A 16,787-nucleotide genomic window follows, 5' to 3' on the forward strand; every position below is an offset into this window, starting at 1 on the left:
TAAATGTGGCAGTACTGGGATCTGAACCCAAGTATTCTCATTGGCAATTCAGTAGTCTTTCTCTCCCTCACCATTCCATTAATATGGAATAAAGCTGATCCATTTAAAGGAGGTCTGTCAGAACTAACTCAAAAAAAGAAAAGTGTGAAATCAGAGGGTCATTTTCATTTTTCTCTTACTGAGCATCTTAACTAGCATGTTTTGCTTTTAAAGAACTGTTAGAAGGCTGAAATGTGTTGAAAGAGGTCATTGTGTTTGGAGAACAGCTGTTTGGGATTAAATTAGAGAAAATTCAAAGCCACAGAATATTTGTAAAGAAGTCAGATTTAATTATTTTTAAGTACTTGCTGCTGACAAAATGTTTCCAAATAGAGGTGCATCCTGACCTGCTTAGGAAATAGCTGTTTAGACTATACGAGACTTAAAGGACATGAACATGAATTACCTGTGGATGAAGAGGGAACAGAGTCCTTGTTCTTCAGAGAGAAGAATTGGGAGGACAGGAAGAAGTTAGAGGGAGGCTTGTTTTATAACCTAGCTCTACTACTTCATCCCAGCATGACCTAAGTAAATTATTGAACCTTTATAGGCCATGGTTCCCTCATCTTTTCCTTATGAACAGATAAGAATCATCCCTTACAGCAGGTGCATTTGAAGGCCATTGACAAATTGGAAAATGTCAAGAAAGGAAGGGTAGCAGTTAGGTAAAAGGGACTCAAAATCATTTCAGACATGGATATGAATAGTTGACCTGATATGATCATTGCCTACTTCTATCTGAAAAAGCAGGAGGGAAAGCAGAATGCTCAATTTATTCTCCATTTCTCTAAAGGAGAGAACTAATAATAATGATAGGAAAAAGTTACAGAGAGGCAGACCTTATTTCAGTAAGAAGGAAGGAAGACTCCCTAACAACCAACAATAGAATTGGGGTAATGTTCCCTCTTCTTTGGAAGTTGAATGACTTGGTTGAATGACTATTGCAGACTGCTAGAGTAGCTAAAGTAAATGAAGTGCTTGACTAAGCATCAGATGCTTCCTCGTGTGATCCTGGCAAGTCACTTAAGCTATCCTCAGCTTCAGTTTCCTCATTTGTAAAATGAAGGTAATAGCCTCAGTCTCACAGTGTTCTATGTAAAGTGTTTTGCTAACCTAAAAATATTATTAAAATGATAGTTGCTATTATTACTATTAATGTTAGCATTATTGGTATTACATTAAGGATCCTTTTTTGCAACTCCTTTTTGCCTGAGAAATTTTTACATAACTCTGCCTATGTAGGTATATGAAATACGTAAACAAATCAAACATTTACTGATAATAATTCATAATTTCACGATCCTCACATTGTTGTGTGACCCCATTTGGAGCTTTGCTCTAGAAGAGATGTTTACATTGAATAGGAAGACCATGATATATAAGGGCTTTTCTTATTCTAAGATTCTAGAGTTCTGTGGATATGCTAAATTTCTCTTTAAAAAAAAAAAGATTATTTAAAAAGGCTAATTATTCATTCTAGTGCCCATCCACAATGTTGTTTGCAATGTCTTGATACCTCAATCCCTGTCTCCTCTGTAAATGAAATTCTAATATAACAAAACAATAAAGTTAGCTGGATTAAAAAAAAAAAACAGAATTAACTTAAAACACTCCCTATAGTTTGGAGAACCCAGAACTCAGTACAGAGAGAAGAGAAATTCCAGGTTTGGGACTGGAAGTGGTAGGTTTTGTATCTGAACAGGCCACAGTTTTACTGAAACAGAATTGAAACAGTCTGGGCTAGGTTAGATATCTTCTTTCATTTTTCTTTTCCCAAACTCTCATAGATTTATCTTTCTCTTATTTGTCCCTCTTTCCCCTTACTCCCAGTCCTAAGTTATCTGTTTCTGGATCCTATTCCTTTTCTTTCTCCAGCTTACAGTCTTCTTTTTCCTTCTTCCCAAACCTAATCTTTTCCTTTTTTCTCCTCCCTTTCACTCTTACTTTCCCCTTTTTCTCCTTCTCTACTTTTCCTTCTACTCCTATTTGAAGACTGATTTGTCTGGAAAATAGAAGATAGGTGACAAGCCATACTATTATTTACCCATATGACTATTACATGATTGCTCCCTAAGAACATTGTTTCCAGTGATGTGACCATTTATATCCATTTGAAAAGGACCTCAGGGATCATCCCCACCTGGTTCAATATGGACCAAATCCTCCATAGCTTAGTTGAGGTTAAGTGACTTTACTCAAGATTATATTGCTAGTAGCAAAAGAAGGATATGAATCCAAGTCCACTAATTGCAAAAGTACTCTTTCCATTATATCAACAAATCCCCTGGGGGGAAATTAGCAGAAATTGTATATTTGGCCATCATTGCATCACTGGACATTTCACCCTGGGACTTTCTCTCAACAAAACCCTACTCTCGAGCTCCTTCTTGTCGTACACAAAACTGACCTGAGGTCCTCAAAGACAAAATTTAACCTCTGGTTTCCTACACCCAGCTGGAAATGCTTAATTAATTTTTGTCAGCTAAACCATGCATGAGTTTTTAGTTGCTGTTAAACAGAGGAAGGGCTTCTAGTTTCCTCATTGAAAATAGAATTTCAGTTTGTTTGGATTTGTTGTTACTGCATAAGTGAAATTCCTGAACCAAAATGGCCTTAGTCATTGAAGTAGAAAAAATGTCACACGGGATTTGGAACTAGAAGGGATTGTTAAGATCATCTCATCTCACCTCTTTATTTTATGGCTTTGAGGAAAATATTATATGTAAAGAACTTTTCAAATCTTAAAGTGCTATGTAAATGAAAGCTATTATTATTACTGATAAAGAGAATAAAGCTTCCAAAGGGAGAGTAACTTACCACAGACCACTCCCATAAGAAAGAGCAAAATTTGAATCCAAGTTTTATAATAGGAAGCTAAGGCCAAAGGCTAGGATGGGGCTCAGAAAAGGACAGAGAAGAACCAATTACAGACTGCAGAGGCTAAAGTGATCAAAGGGAGTCCAGGCTTGATATGGGAAAGGAGTCCTCCAATTAGTAAATCAGGATATGAGAAGGCAAATCAGCATCATTTAAGAATTCAAGATGGCAACTGCTATCTATTTCCAATTTCTACCCATGGCCATTTTCCCACTATTTGCAGGCTTATGAACTTCCAAATGTCTGCCTCAGTTTCTTCATCTGTAAAATGAGCTAAAGAAGAAAATGACAAATCACTCCAGTATCTTTGCCAAGAAAACTCCAAATGACATAATGAAGAATTGGACACAGCTAAAATTCCTGAACAGTTGTTTCCAACTATAATCATGAGCAGCCACATGACTTTAACTTCTCTGCTAATGGACTTTCCCATGAGCTTTTCCTTTGTTTTGTCTGCCCTTATCCCAGGACCTTCATAATCTCAAAATTTCAAATAATGTTGGAAGTCTGTTGTAGCTGAAGGCTAAAGAAACTGTTTTCCCAGTCCTTTCCAAACTCAGTTCTCCATAATGAGCTAGGCAGACATGAGGTCAGCCAAGAGAGCCTTCTTTGTGCCTACTGTGTTGTTGGCACTATGATTATGGGGTCTTAGTGGAAAACACCTCAGAAGCGCTCTAGTCCACCAAATTAGCAAACTAAAGACCCTGAGAGATTAAGTGATTTGCCCACAATCAGAACTTGAATACTGAAATAGAGCCAGGATTCAAATCATATGACTTCATATCCCCTATTCTTTCTTGTTCCATGCTACTTCTCTCTATAATTCTGTTTTCCTTTCAGAGGACCATCTCTTTCCTTTCTCTTTGTCATCAGAACAAAAATCAAACTAACCTTATTTCCTTTTGTTTCTCTGGGTAACAGCTAGTTCTAATAGCATGAGGGAATGGTACAGATCTGGTATGATTAAATTTCAGCAAAACACTTTAAAACTTTCATAGCATATTTTTGGATAAAATGGAAAGACACAAATAAGGTGATAGTTCAAGTAAGATTTGGAATTGGCTTAGCAACAATCCAAGGAATTGCCATTAATGGGTCAATTTCAGATCAGATGGAAACCTCTCAGGGAAGACACTAGTAATCTGTCTTTGGCAGTACCACTATGGTTCAACATTTATATCATGATTCAGATGATATCATAGATAGCATAAATGTAAAGTGCACATAAGACACAAAGCTTGTCCAGGTAGCTCACTAAAAGACAGGGCTCTGTTCCCAAAAGCTTTCTATAGGCACAAATGAGGGATAAAATTGAATAAAATAAAATGTAATTAGGATCAATGAAAATTTCTATTCTTGAATTGAAATTACCATCTCAAGTAAAAGACAGTAGAGGCTTAGCAAGACAACTATTTCTGTGAAAATTATTTGGGGTTTTTAGCAAACTGCAAATTCAGTAGGAGTCATGAGTATTTTGCATAGAAGCCAAAAATGCAATGTTAAAAGAGACAGGTACTATTTAGAATAGAAGAGACTGATTCTGTCATATTCTGCCTTGATCAGATCCATCTGGAATTCAGCGTAAGTTCTAGATACCATATTTCAGAAAAACCATAGATCATCTGGGTAACATATGGAATATGATGATTTAGATATTGAGAGGGCTAGAGAACATATATAGATGATTAGTTGAAAAAACTGGAAATATTTAGCTGGGAAAAGAGAATATTTAGAAGAAATAAGGTCTATATCTTCAAATATTTAAAGGACTGATATGTGAAAAGGGGATTAAACTTGTTCTCCTAGGAGTTAGAGGATAAAACTACAAATAGTCCTTAAAATTCTCCAAAAGTGGAATGGTTTGCCCTGAGAGGTAATAGGTTCTTCCCAGCTGGAGTCCAGATGACCACTTGTTAGAAAAAGTGAAAAAGGAATTTTTCGTCAGGTATGGTTGCCTCCAAAGTCCTTCAACTCTACCCTCAAGTCATGAGTAGAGGTTTATAATCTAGAGACTCTGAATTTGTTCTATATTTTCAACCATAATGCCAAAAAGATTCATAACACCAAAAAACATAATGGGCTCTTGATTTAAAACAAGGGGATTTACAGGTCTGGAGAATGATGAATGTATTTATCTATATTCTCATCTAACTTAATGAAATAAATGCTGATCAGTCAGGAATCAAAAACAAAACATTGGCGTTCTCCCTTTAAAAGTTTCCCTTGAAACTGACATCGACACATTAATGATTATTTTGGGGGTATGGTCATTCAACTAGTTCCTAATCCCTTTATTTGTATTATCATCTTGCCTGAGTCTTTCAATTTTAGCCATAAGCACAGTATGAGAGATTTTGTCAAATGCTTTCTTGAAATCTAAGCTTATCATCTCTGCATTATTCCCTTGAGTTATTTATTAGTTTAGTTGCCCCAGGAGGAAAGGGGACATAAAGTTAATCAGGTACTATAATTTAGGATGGACTTTGGTCATCTAGAGAAGAGTTACTAGGATGATGAGAGACCCACGTTAATTTCAAAGACTAGAATCATTGTCCATGGACAAGCATATCTCATTTGTGTTCCTGGGCCAGCAGGATTCATTATTAAACCTTCTGGCTCTGAAGGTACTTCTAGGGAAGGAAAGTCAGCTTAGAAGGAGTTTTTTTATTCACAGAGCCTGAGAACTGACTAGCTAGTTAGGAACTGAGGTTTACTTTTCTTTATATCCCACAAAGCCCAGCATGTAGGAGGAATTTAATAAATGCTTATTAACTCAATCACTCTACATGGTTTTTCCTCAACAATGTTTTCTCCTAGGGATTGGAGGAGAAGATCAGGTTTGGGGGACATGCATCCTAAGATATAGGTCCAGACTTTCTGGATCTGATTGTCCTCTGCATACTTAAAGCATATATACTTAGAGTACTAGAATTCTTAGTTCTACCAGGTGTGTCTTACCCCAGAAAAATTAAAAATGTCTAGTTTGATTATATAAATCATTAACATTAATGGGAGGGATGGTGAATTCCACTAGATTTGAAATCAGAGCAGCTGATTTTTGCATCTTACATTTCCTTCTCTTGACTTCCCTCACCTCGTGTGTAAAATGAAGGGCCTCCAAGGTCCTATCTAGTACTAACTCTGATCATCATCCTTCTAAAAATTCTCTCAGCACCAGAGTTCTGCCTACTGGGGGTATGGATATGCTGTAGAAATAGTGGATACTCTTTTATTTAACTCAAAGCTTCTGTTCCCCTCTAATCTTGACACACCTGCTTGCAGAGAGAAGTGACATCTACAAATACTGATGATCTATACTAATAACAATTACCATAATAAATTGCCCCTTGATTACATCTGTCACCTGAGGATTTAAAATACTTTACAAACATCAATTAGTAATTACAGCTCAAAGGCTTTGCTAACTGGGAAGCCTGTATCATCAAGGTCTCATTAGATCTGAGTGGAGGGACCACAAGGGGCATCAGGGACTTCCCCAGCATCCTGAGGCTTATCCAGGCATGTAAACTTGGATTCTAAACTCTTGATTTAAGCATTAGACCCTTCTCAAAGATAATTGAAGGCAGTCTAATATACTGGAAAGAGTTCTGACTCTTACTACCTATGTAATTTGAGGCAATTCACTTAAAAGCCCAGTGCCTCAGTCTTCTCTGTAGAATGAAATTTCGATTAGATTGTCTCTGAGGTCCTTTTCAGCTCTATATCTCTGATTCTATGAATGTGTCTAATTAAGTTATATTTTGGCTTGATTTTCCATGCTGGCAAGATTATGTGCTTGAGTGATATATCACCTTTCTTTTTATATCTACAAAGAGCCAATCCTTATAGCTCTTACTGAATTAAAGAATTTCAGTTAGGCTAGATGGGTCATCAATTTGTCTGAACCCCTCACCTTATATACCATGACATTCAGGCACACAAATGCTCTTATGATATGGTCACATAGTGAGTTATTAGTGATATTATATTATATTAGTGATATGATATAGGTCATTATATTATATTATATTACATATATCATATCATATCATATCATATCATATCATATCATATTATATTATATGATATGATATTATATTAGTGATATGATATAGGTCACATAGTGAGTTATTAGTGGAACAAGGATTTCTGACCCACAGTGTTATGACTTATCATCCATAAATGTGTTTTTAAAGTTAGGGAATATAAACTCAGGATGTTAAATTCCTTGTGAGCTTATAATGGATATAGTACTGAATTTGTTGTTTAGAAGATATGGGTCCAAATTCTTCTGGCATTAGCTATAATTGTTGTTGTTGGGTCCTTTAAAATCATATCCAACTCTTCATAACTCCATTTGGGATTTTCTTTTTTTTCACTTTTTATACTTGTAAAACCTCTGCAAAAAAAAAAAATCTCCAAATTTGTCATGAACCAAAAAATCAGACCAAAAAGGAAAAAGCACAAAAAAGGGAAAAACAAATAAGTAAAACAACAACAACAACAAGATGAAAATGCCATGCTTTGAACCACATTCAGCCTCCATAGCTTGCTCTCTAGATGTAGTTGGCACTTTCTATCACAAATCTCTTGGAATTGCTTTGAATCACTGCACTGTTCAAAAGAGCCAAGTCCATCCATCACAAATTTATCATGACATGATTTTGTTGTTAATATATACAGTTTCTCTTGGTTCATGTAAGTCTCTTCAGGCCTCTCTGAAATCATCCTGCTGATCATTTCTTATAGAATAATAATATTCCATTACTTTCATATACCATAACTCATTCAGTCATTCTCCAACTGATGGTCATCCACTCAATGTCCAGTTCCTTAGCACTACAAAAAAAAAAAAGACTGCTACAACATTTGTGAACATGTGAGTGCTTTTCCATTTGGACTTTTCTTGGCAGAGACACTAGAGTGGTTTGCCATTTCCTTGTCCAGCTCATTTTACAAATAAGAAAAGTGAGAAAATGAGGTTAAGTGACTTAACCAAGATCACACAGATAATGTCTAAGGACAGATTTGAACTCACAAAGATGACATCAGCCTGACCTCAGCCCCAGCACTCTATATACTGTGCCATCTCACTACCCTTTAGGTATGTGGGGCAAATAGATCAAGCTCCCTGAGTCTCAGTTTCTTAATCTTTCTGATAAGGATAACAAATTATAGTGATTATTTTGATTTACACTACACTACAGATATTTTATTACACTAAATTATATTATATATATATATTATGTTATACTATATAGATATTATGTTACACTACAGATATTATATACTCATGTCATAGATAAGGAACAATATAATATAAGAAACACTGACCCCTGAATATAAGGACAACCTAGTTGTAAGTTGTAAGTTATAGCTCTGTTTCATGTTGGCTCTGTGATCTCGGACAAGACTCTTAACTTTTTGTTACTCTCAAGAATTTTTTTTATTTTTAAATTTTTTTCAAATTTTTATTTTTTATTATTATAACTTTTTATTGACAAAACATATGCATGGGTAATTTTTCAACATTGACCCTTGCAAAAACTTCTGTTCCAACTTTTCCTCTCTTTTCTCCACCCCCTCCCCTAGATGGCAGGCAATCCCATACATGTTAAAGTATATATTAGATACCATATAATTACACAATTATTTTGTTGCACAAGAAAAATCGGACTTAGAAAAGTAAAAATAACTGAGGAAGAAAAACAAAAACACAAGCAAACAAAAACAGAAAGAGTGGAAATGCTATGTTGTGATCCATATTCATTTTCCAATGTTGTTTCACTGGGTGTAGCTGGTTCTGTTCATCACTGATCAATTGGAACTGATTTGGACCTTCTCATTGTTGAAGAGAGCCACTTCCATTAGAACTGATCCTCATATAGTATTATTGTCCCAAGAAAATTTTTAAGACTAAGTTAAAGAGCACTTGGTTACCAATATTGATAAGGACATTTTCTTCATAGAGTATTTTTATAAATCAATGGGGAAAATAGACATCCTCCTTTCTCAAAGGAGAAAATTTTCATTAAACATTTAAATACAATATGAGCATCAGTGATTATTATTTCCTATTTCTTTAATCTTGCTCCCACAGTGCCTAGTATGAGGCTCTTATCCCCTCAGCTATCATCACCTGATTGAGTGCTTGTTTTCTGAGATTCATTGTGAGCCCAAGGACAAACATGATTCTCAGATGAAATTCTGGCCCAAATAATAGACTGTCTGCCCTTTGGCCTCTTGTAACCTTTTTCAGATGTTGATGGAATATCTTCAGCCTGGTACTGTATAAGAGAAAGTGAGTGAGAATTTGCATGCTGGTCTGCTGCCATTGCCCAAGGAAAAGCATCTCTCATTCACTGTCCCTAAATGATGAGCCTGCCATGTTAAATGGCTCTAATAATTTGAGGCTTCAAAGTGATTCGGCACCAGTGACAAGGTATCTCATCGATGACTTCCAGATTTCTCAAACTCCATTTACAAGTCAAAACTGGATTAAAAAAAAATCACAATCTGCTCAGCCTGCTTTCTGGAAATAAAGCTGTTCTTTATTATTGTCATGTAACAGAGCACACAGCACAACTCCTGAAAACCAGCCTTGGGTAGCAATTTAGGACACCAGCAAAGCTGCAATGTCCACCTCTTTGCTTACAGTTCTGTAAGCAACACAATAAGAAACCAGAGATTTTGACCACTTACCAGGCATGTGATCCTGGACACTTGACCTTTCTGCCCCTCAGTTTCTTCACCTGTAAAATGTGGGTAATAAAACCCCTATCTCCTGGGGTTCTTGTGAGGATAAAATGAAATATTTGGAAATCATTTTATAAGCAAATTGTGGAAGGAATGTGAGTGTGATCTCCACGTGTAAACAGAAATCATAGAAGATTATAGTTTGTCAGAGGGAACACAGAGATCATTGGAGCAGCTAAGAAGAGTAATGGGTAGAATATTAAGCCTGGAGTCAGAAAGTCTTCTCTTCCTGAATCCAAAGCTGTGTGACCCTGGGCAAGTCACTTAACCCTGTTTACCTCAGTTTCCTTTTCTGTAAAATGAGCTCAAAAGTAAATAGCAAACTACTTCAATATTTCTGCCTAGAAAACCCCAAATGGAGTTATAAAGAGTTAGAAATGACTGAAAACAACTGAACAACCTGAGGTCAGTCCTATTATTTTATAGGGGAATGAGGCCAGGTGAGGAAAAGGAACTTGTTTAAAGTCCCATAAAAAGTTATAAGCAAAGCTTGGATTTGAGCCATGTCTCAATTCCCAATTCAAGAAATTCTTTTCATTCCACTATACTACTTGAATTCATTTGTTATTGATGACATTTTATCAAATGGACATGGCACCAAAAGGACTTTGGAAAAGGGGAACGGTTTTAAATTAGATGGATGGGGCTTCAGTATTTTCTGTGATGCTGATACAAAAGTACCATCATTACAAAATGATATGTTGTGTTTTGTTGTTTTTTTTTCAACCTATTACCTCTCTTAAAGGCTGAATAAACCTTTTTAAATAGAAGAATTTCTCTACCATATTAAGTTGTAGAACCTGAAATTCTAGTTTGATGAATTATTTTTTTAATTAACTAGACTCCAAACTCCAGTGCAGAGATCATGCAAGTATAACTTTTGACTTGAGCTCAGATTTTCAAAGAATCCTCATCAGAGGCACAACGAATTTTGCTTTAAGGGCACTAAAATTTATAGAATACAAATATTTTAATAGTTATTTAAAGAATTATATAATCTTAAATTTATTTCATTTTATAGCATTTTTTATTCATGTGGCAGGACAGAAATTTATTAGCAAGAATAATTAATTAAACTAGGTAGCCACCAGTTCACTTCCTACCCTGGTGGTCACAGGCCCAGGGGAGTGCCTCTCTAACTTGTTCCTGCCTTGCTCCTTCTCAAAGTGATAAGCTCTACAGGAAGCAGTAGACAGGGTTCTTCCTACATAGGATCTTGTGTTTTATGGTCTTTGTTGGTGATTCTCCCTCTCCAAACTTCTGTGGTTGATAAGAGAACATTTAGTGCCATTTGACCAAAGAATCAAAATGGCCCATTATAGCTCTGGATCATATTGTTTCATTTGAAACATGTAGTATAAGTTATGATAATGATAATTGCATTCAGTTAATATTTATTAAAGTCTTATTTTATCCAGATACTATGCAATGTTCAGGGCATATAAAGATAAAAATAAAACTGACCCCACTTTCAAAAAGCTTTATTACATACTAGGAAGATAGCCAATCATTCACCCTGACAAACATATACAACACACAATATATTATATATAATTTCTTCATATATATGTATGTATACACACATAAATATACAGAAATTTCTAATAATAGAGTGAAAATAATTGAGAGATCAAGAATGACCCCATGTAAGAGGTTGAATCTGAGTTGTGCAATGAGGGAAGCAATGGGATTCTACAAGGAGGAGATGGGGAAGGAGTACCTTAGAAACAGAATCATTAGTGTAAAAGTATACAGGTTCACATAGGTAAACTCCCAAAGAAGTAGGAGTTAGAATGATGTATGCAGAGAACAGCCAGTACTCCAAGATGACTAAAACAGAAAGTATGGAGAAAATTATGATATAGAATGAGACTATTGAAAGGTAACAGGAACCAGATTATAAAGAGCATTAAGTAGCTAAATGAGGATTTTACGTGTTATTATGCATGCAATAGGATGTCCTTGAAGATTTGAGAAGGCAGGGAAGGGTGATAGTCATATTTTTGCTTAAATAATGTGATTTTCAGAATTGTAAATGATGGATTAGATAGGGGTAGTTTTCAGATAGTTTTACAATATTCTATGTCATGAGGATGGGTAAGCTAGGTAAAGGCTGCATTAGTAGAGAGAATAAGACTGGCATAGGCAGTTAAGTGGTATAGTAGAAAGAGCACTACATCTGGAGCCAGGAAGATCTAAGTTCACATCTGGACTTGACCACTTACTAGGTATATGGTACTGGACAAGCCCCTTGATCTTTATGTGCCTCAGTTTCTTTATCTGTAAAATGTGGGTCAAAATAGCACTGATCTCCTGGAATTGTTAGGAGAGAAGAATGAAATATTTGGAAAGCACTTTCTAAACCTTAAATCACTACACAAATGTTACTGTTAATATTATCATTAATTATTATTAGCAATATAGCGGATGTGTTCTCAATAAAATCTCCTAATTGGACAGATATAATGGTTAAAAGAAAGAGAAGAGCTCAGAAGTGTCTAAGGTTACAAGCCTGAAGGAAGATAGTCAGCAAAAATGGGAATATTTGAAGAAGAAATAGGTTTAATTATTTATTCTTATCTAGTACATTGTGAAGTAGCATGGAATAGTATGATACACAATAGATGAACTTGTTGTCCAGAGAGAAATGATCTTAAATCCAATTCCAGCTTGCTATATGACAATGGGTAAGTTCCTTAATCTCTCTTAATCTAGATTGCCTCATCTATAAATAAGTTTCCTTACCTCAGAGAGTTGTTGCAACCATCATTTGAGATAATGTATATAAAGTGCATCTAAGGATGTCCAAAATGCTTTGCATATATTATGACATAATATATATGATATATATATATTTAGATATGTGTATATGTGTGTGAGTGTGTATTATATGTGTGTATATTCATTTTCTTCCTTGAGCCTTATAACACTCCTGCCAAATAGGGGATATTTGGCAGATGAAGAAACTGAGGATAAAAGTTAAGTGAGTTGCTCATGGTTATATATTTATATAGTTATAAAGCATCAGAAGCTAAAGCCAAACTGGAGTCCTCTCATCTTTACTTCCACCTCTAGAAACCTAATTCTATGATGACCCCTTTTTGAAAACTGGCATCTGCAGTGTGTTCAAAGACAAACATATATAAACTATGATTTAAAATAATAATGGTAAAAGAAAATAAACTCCATCTGATTAACCACATTCCTCATTTTTGTTGTTCACAGGAAACCAAAATCAACTGTGTTCGACTGGCAACAAAAGGTATGTGGGAGTGTCTGTGTTTTCCATTTGCGGCCATTTAAGAGCAGCTGCAAACATGGAGCAAAGTACAGTCATGACACAGCTTTGCTATCATTACTGTCAGTGGACCCTCAGGCTTCTCTGCAGCCAGTCAGGAGTGACCATAGCCTAGAAAAAGGAATGGTTATTTTTAGTGTAGCCATTTGCATTTAGATTGCAAATCTACACACATACAAAACAACAGGCACCTACTCCTGTATAGAAAAGAGGAAAAATGAAATCCACATGTTCACTACTTTTCTAATTCTTTGGGAAATTAGATGGATGCATTAGTACTAGGTGGAAGCTTAGAGACCAAGGAGAAAACAAGGGGACTAAGGCCTTGCCATTTGTTCCACATCCATCTTGAAAGGGACACATGTGCCCAACTTGTTTCCTCCCAGGGCCACAGACAGTAGAGAAGAAAAAGATAAAATACCCTTTTTGGAGGAAGGGAATTGATGGGCTACAAATAAAACTGACAAAAATCACTGCCCTCGGCAGACTTTTCCACCAGAGGAAAAAAATGGTTCAGAGTAAAGAATACCATCAATTATCCAGGAAACTCAGCATGTAGGACAATTCACTGTCCAAGGTAGACAGTTTATATTGACAGCATTAAGGAAGGAAAGAGGGTTTTTTAAGAATGTGGAAACTTCTGGGCAAATGCCTATTAGTTATTGAGTTCCTTTGGTGCTTATCCAGCTGCATCTGGATGATGGACACTGATTATTGCCATCTTTCTGTCCTACTTCGAGTCTGTGTGATTACTAAAGAATCCTCTCTGTCCCATAGGAAAGGTCTCAATTAAGGACATATCATGATATGTGTGTCTTTCTGAATGTATCCCACCATGCTTGCTCTACAGTTTGTTCTCTGTAGAATTATAGAGCTAAGGATGATGTGCCAGAGAAATTCAGTGTTCCTTATAGTCTGTCAACAGGAAAATTCTCTCCTCTCACTGCTTCATCTCTTTTACTCATTTCTAACTTTTACTTTCCAGTTCATTCTCTTCTATTCCTTATATCTACTTTTCTCCTCTCTTTGGTTTCCTGTGTTTTTTTTTTCCTTGCCCTCTCTCTTCCTACTGAGAGACTGACACAGAAAAAGAGAATCCATTTGGTTGACAGATCAGGATAGGGCCCACCACATGCCTTACCACAAGGTCAGACATAGGTCTTTAGCCCTCAATATTCAGGAACTTGATTTTTATCAGTAGTCTTATTTCCATCAGACTTTAAGGGAATAATTCATATGAACTGTATTCAAGAAACTGATTTACTCATTTACAAAAGAATGTTATGAAGGATAAGTAATACCCATCATCTGCACAGAAGTTTGTCCATCCCTTGTAGGTGAGTTCAAAGATACAACCATTGGTAGACAGCTGCCTTGCATCCATAATAGAGGGGAATCACAAAATCATAGATTTTAGATTTGGAGACAGTCCATTCTACTTTTGGATGTTCTACTTGTTAGGAAGGTAATATCATGTATCAACTATATTTGCCTCTTTGCAACTTCTACTTTTGCCTCTGTAGCCTAATATTTTGAATAATTTTTTTTAAATGTCAGAAATTTTGTTCTCTAATACTTGTTAGTATGTTTTGTGACAAATCAAATAGTGTACCTTAGGGGACACAAGTTTCAGACTTTGTTTGAGGTATACAGATCCTTTTTCCAGCTCTGAGCAGACTCATTCATAGGAACAAATTATGGCTTTAAAAATTGACCAATGAATATTTAAATGGAGAGAATAATAATGATATTGATAAAATGTTATTGTTATAACTCCTTTTTCTGTAGCCCTTCAAGGTTCATAAAACACTTCTTCCCATAATACCTAGCCCTTTCTACTTAATGGTCATTTCCACCAAGATGTGAGAAGTTGATGTTTCAATCAACAAAGCCAACATTGGTCATTAAATGAGAGATCTTTCTCCCTAGACATTACTAAATAATTTTGGCACACATTTATTCTTTATTTATTTAGATTTTTTGACTAGGTAAAAGAGGAGATTATTTGCTTCAATTGCTATTTAGTTTTAATCACTGATTCGGTGTGGCTTCAGTCAAACTGAGTGTTGAAGATCTTAGCTTAAAAAGGTCAAGGCCTCCCATCGCATTCAGAATCATCTCCAATCATCCTGATCTATATTTGGCCACTGGACTCAGATGGCTCCAAAGGGGAAGAGATGGCAGGTGACCTTGCCCAGCCCTCCCTCACTTAAATCCAGTTCATTTGCATGTAACGGTGCCTTCTCTCTGATGTCATGATTCTCTTCAAGAATGAAGGACAAATAACAACTAAATAAATATTGACATACCATACCCTTATTCTTTGACATTTCTCTTCTTGATGTCATGCAGATCATCCCCTTTTGTTTCTTTTTCTAAATTATCTGGATGTGTTATGATTAATTAGATTATCATTTAATCTTATATTAGTTACATTTTATTTTTCTTCCTAAAATATGGAAATTGTATGATTTTATCATCTTGTTTCAGTGGCCTGTTATTCTGTTACCGTTTCTAGCCAAATCCCCCAGTTCTTTCTTTTGTGTTTTCAGTGTATTTCACTGGAAAACATGCCCATCATCAGCATTTCTAGGTGTTTGTTGATTCACACATTAGAACATCTCCCCCTCATTTTTCCCCATCATTGACACATTGACAATTGCTCCTTGGAGCTAAATCATGAAACCATATCTCTCACATGGCATCCCCAATATCTTTGTCTCCCTTATTTTATTCTCTGTCCCTGGTTTTCTATCCCTGTCAGTAATTGCAGACTTTCTGTTCTTAAGGACAACTATTTTTTTTTCAAATACTGTATCCCAGACTAGATAGTGAATGAATGGATCATGTAATAGCATGAAAATGTATGTATCACATATGTATATATGTATTATAAGAAATGATATGGCAGAATAAAAAGAATGATAAATAAAATAAATACTTATTCATGAAAATATATCCAAAGAGTCCATATTAAGTTAGATTTTAGATATACACATAGTACATAAAGATATGTGATTGTATACTTAACAGCAATCATTGGCCATAGCATCTCATATGGTAAAATTCACAATACAGTGATGTTTCTACTAATATAAAACTTCCCCAGAATCATTCTACTTCAAGACACAACTCAAGACAACAATTCTGAGTGGGACTATCTGTCCCAATATTGATATTTGGAAAATCTGCATCCCTTGCTTTTTCTTCCTCCCAAATCATATCCTTCTGCTTATTACCTCCACTGTCTTCTTTTGTTCAGTTTTACCTTTATTTCACATTAGACTTTTCTTTTCCTTGGTGTTTTTTTGATTTTTCCCAGAGTATCAAATGAAATACAGTCTGAGCTCTTTCTCTTTTTTCCCTGCCCCTTTCAGGTAGACCTTCTGTTCTTACCCTCTGTCAAAGCAGGAGAAAATAATATTGTTGAATACTTGGCCCCAAATATGTACCTGTATCTATTCCTTCCATTTTATTTTTCGGTTCCCTGAGTACTGAAGAAAGAACTAAAGAGAAGTCTAGATAGGACCCTGATTCAGAAGTACCAACTGAGAGGATCTGATTGAAGGAACTTTTAAAAACCCTTTAGTTTCCAGATGACACAAACATAGAAGTTGAAACAAGGCTAGAAACAAATATAGAGGAAAGATGAGGTATTGCTTTGATTTACTGAGGCTTCCACCACTGATTTCCAATATAGATCATTATCATAGGCTTTAAACCTGCATGTACCATTACAGACTAACAGTTCCTTAATTTTACAAATGAAAAAAAAAATTGAGTCTAAGTGACTTGGCCAAGATAACATTGATAGTAA

General features: G+C 35.5%; 1 protein-coding gene across 10 annotated transcripts in view; it reads left to right on the forward strand.

Moving 5' to 3' along the window:
* PTPRT (protein tyrosine phosphatase receptor type T) overlaps positions 1–16,787 on the forward strand; it is a 1,285,960-nt gene that overhangs the window by 1,078,097 nt on the left and 191,076 nt on the right. For all 10 annotated transcript variants that reach the window (XM_074292616.1, XM_074292619.1, XM_074292617.1 and 7 more), the window contains one exon: positions 12,898–12,934. In XM_074292616.1, coding sequence (XP_074148717.1) covers positions 12,898–12,934 — 37 coding nt within the window. The remainder of the gene's footprint in view (positions 1–12,897; positions 12,935–16,787) is intronic.

Source organism: Sminthopsis crassicaudata, chromosome 2 (assembly GCF_048593235.1).
Source record: "Sminthopsis crassicaudata isolate SCR6 chromosome 2, ASM4859323v1, whole genome shotgun sequence".
In the NCBI taxonomy this organism is placed as follows: domain Eukaryota; kingdom Metazoa; phylum Chordata; class Mammalia; order Dasyuromorphia; family Dasyuridae; genus Sminthopsis; species Sminthopsis crassicaudata.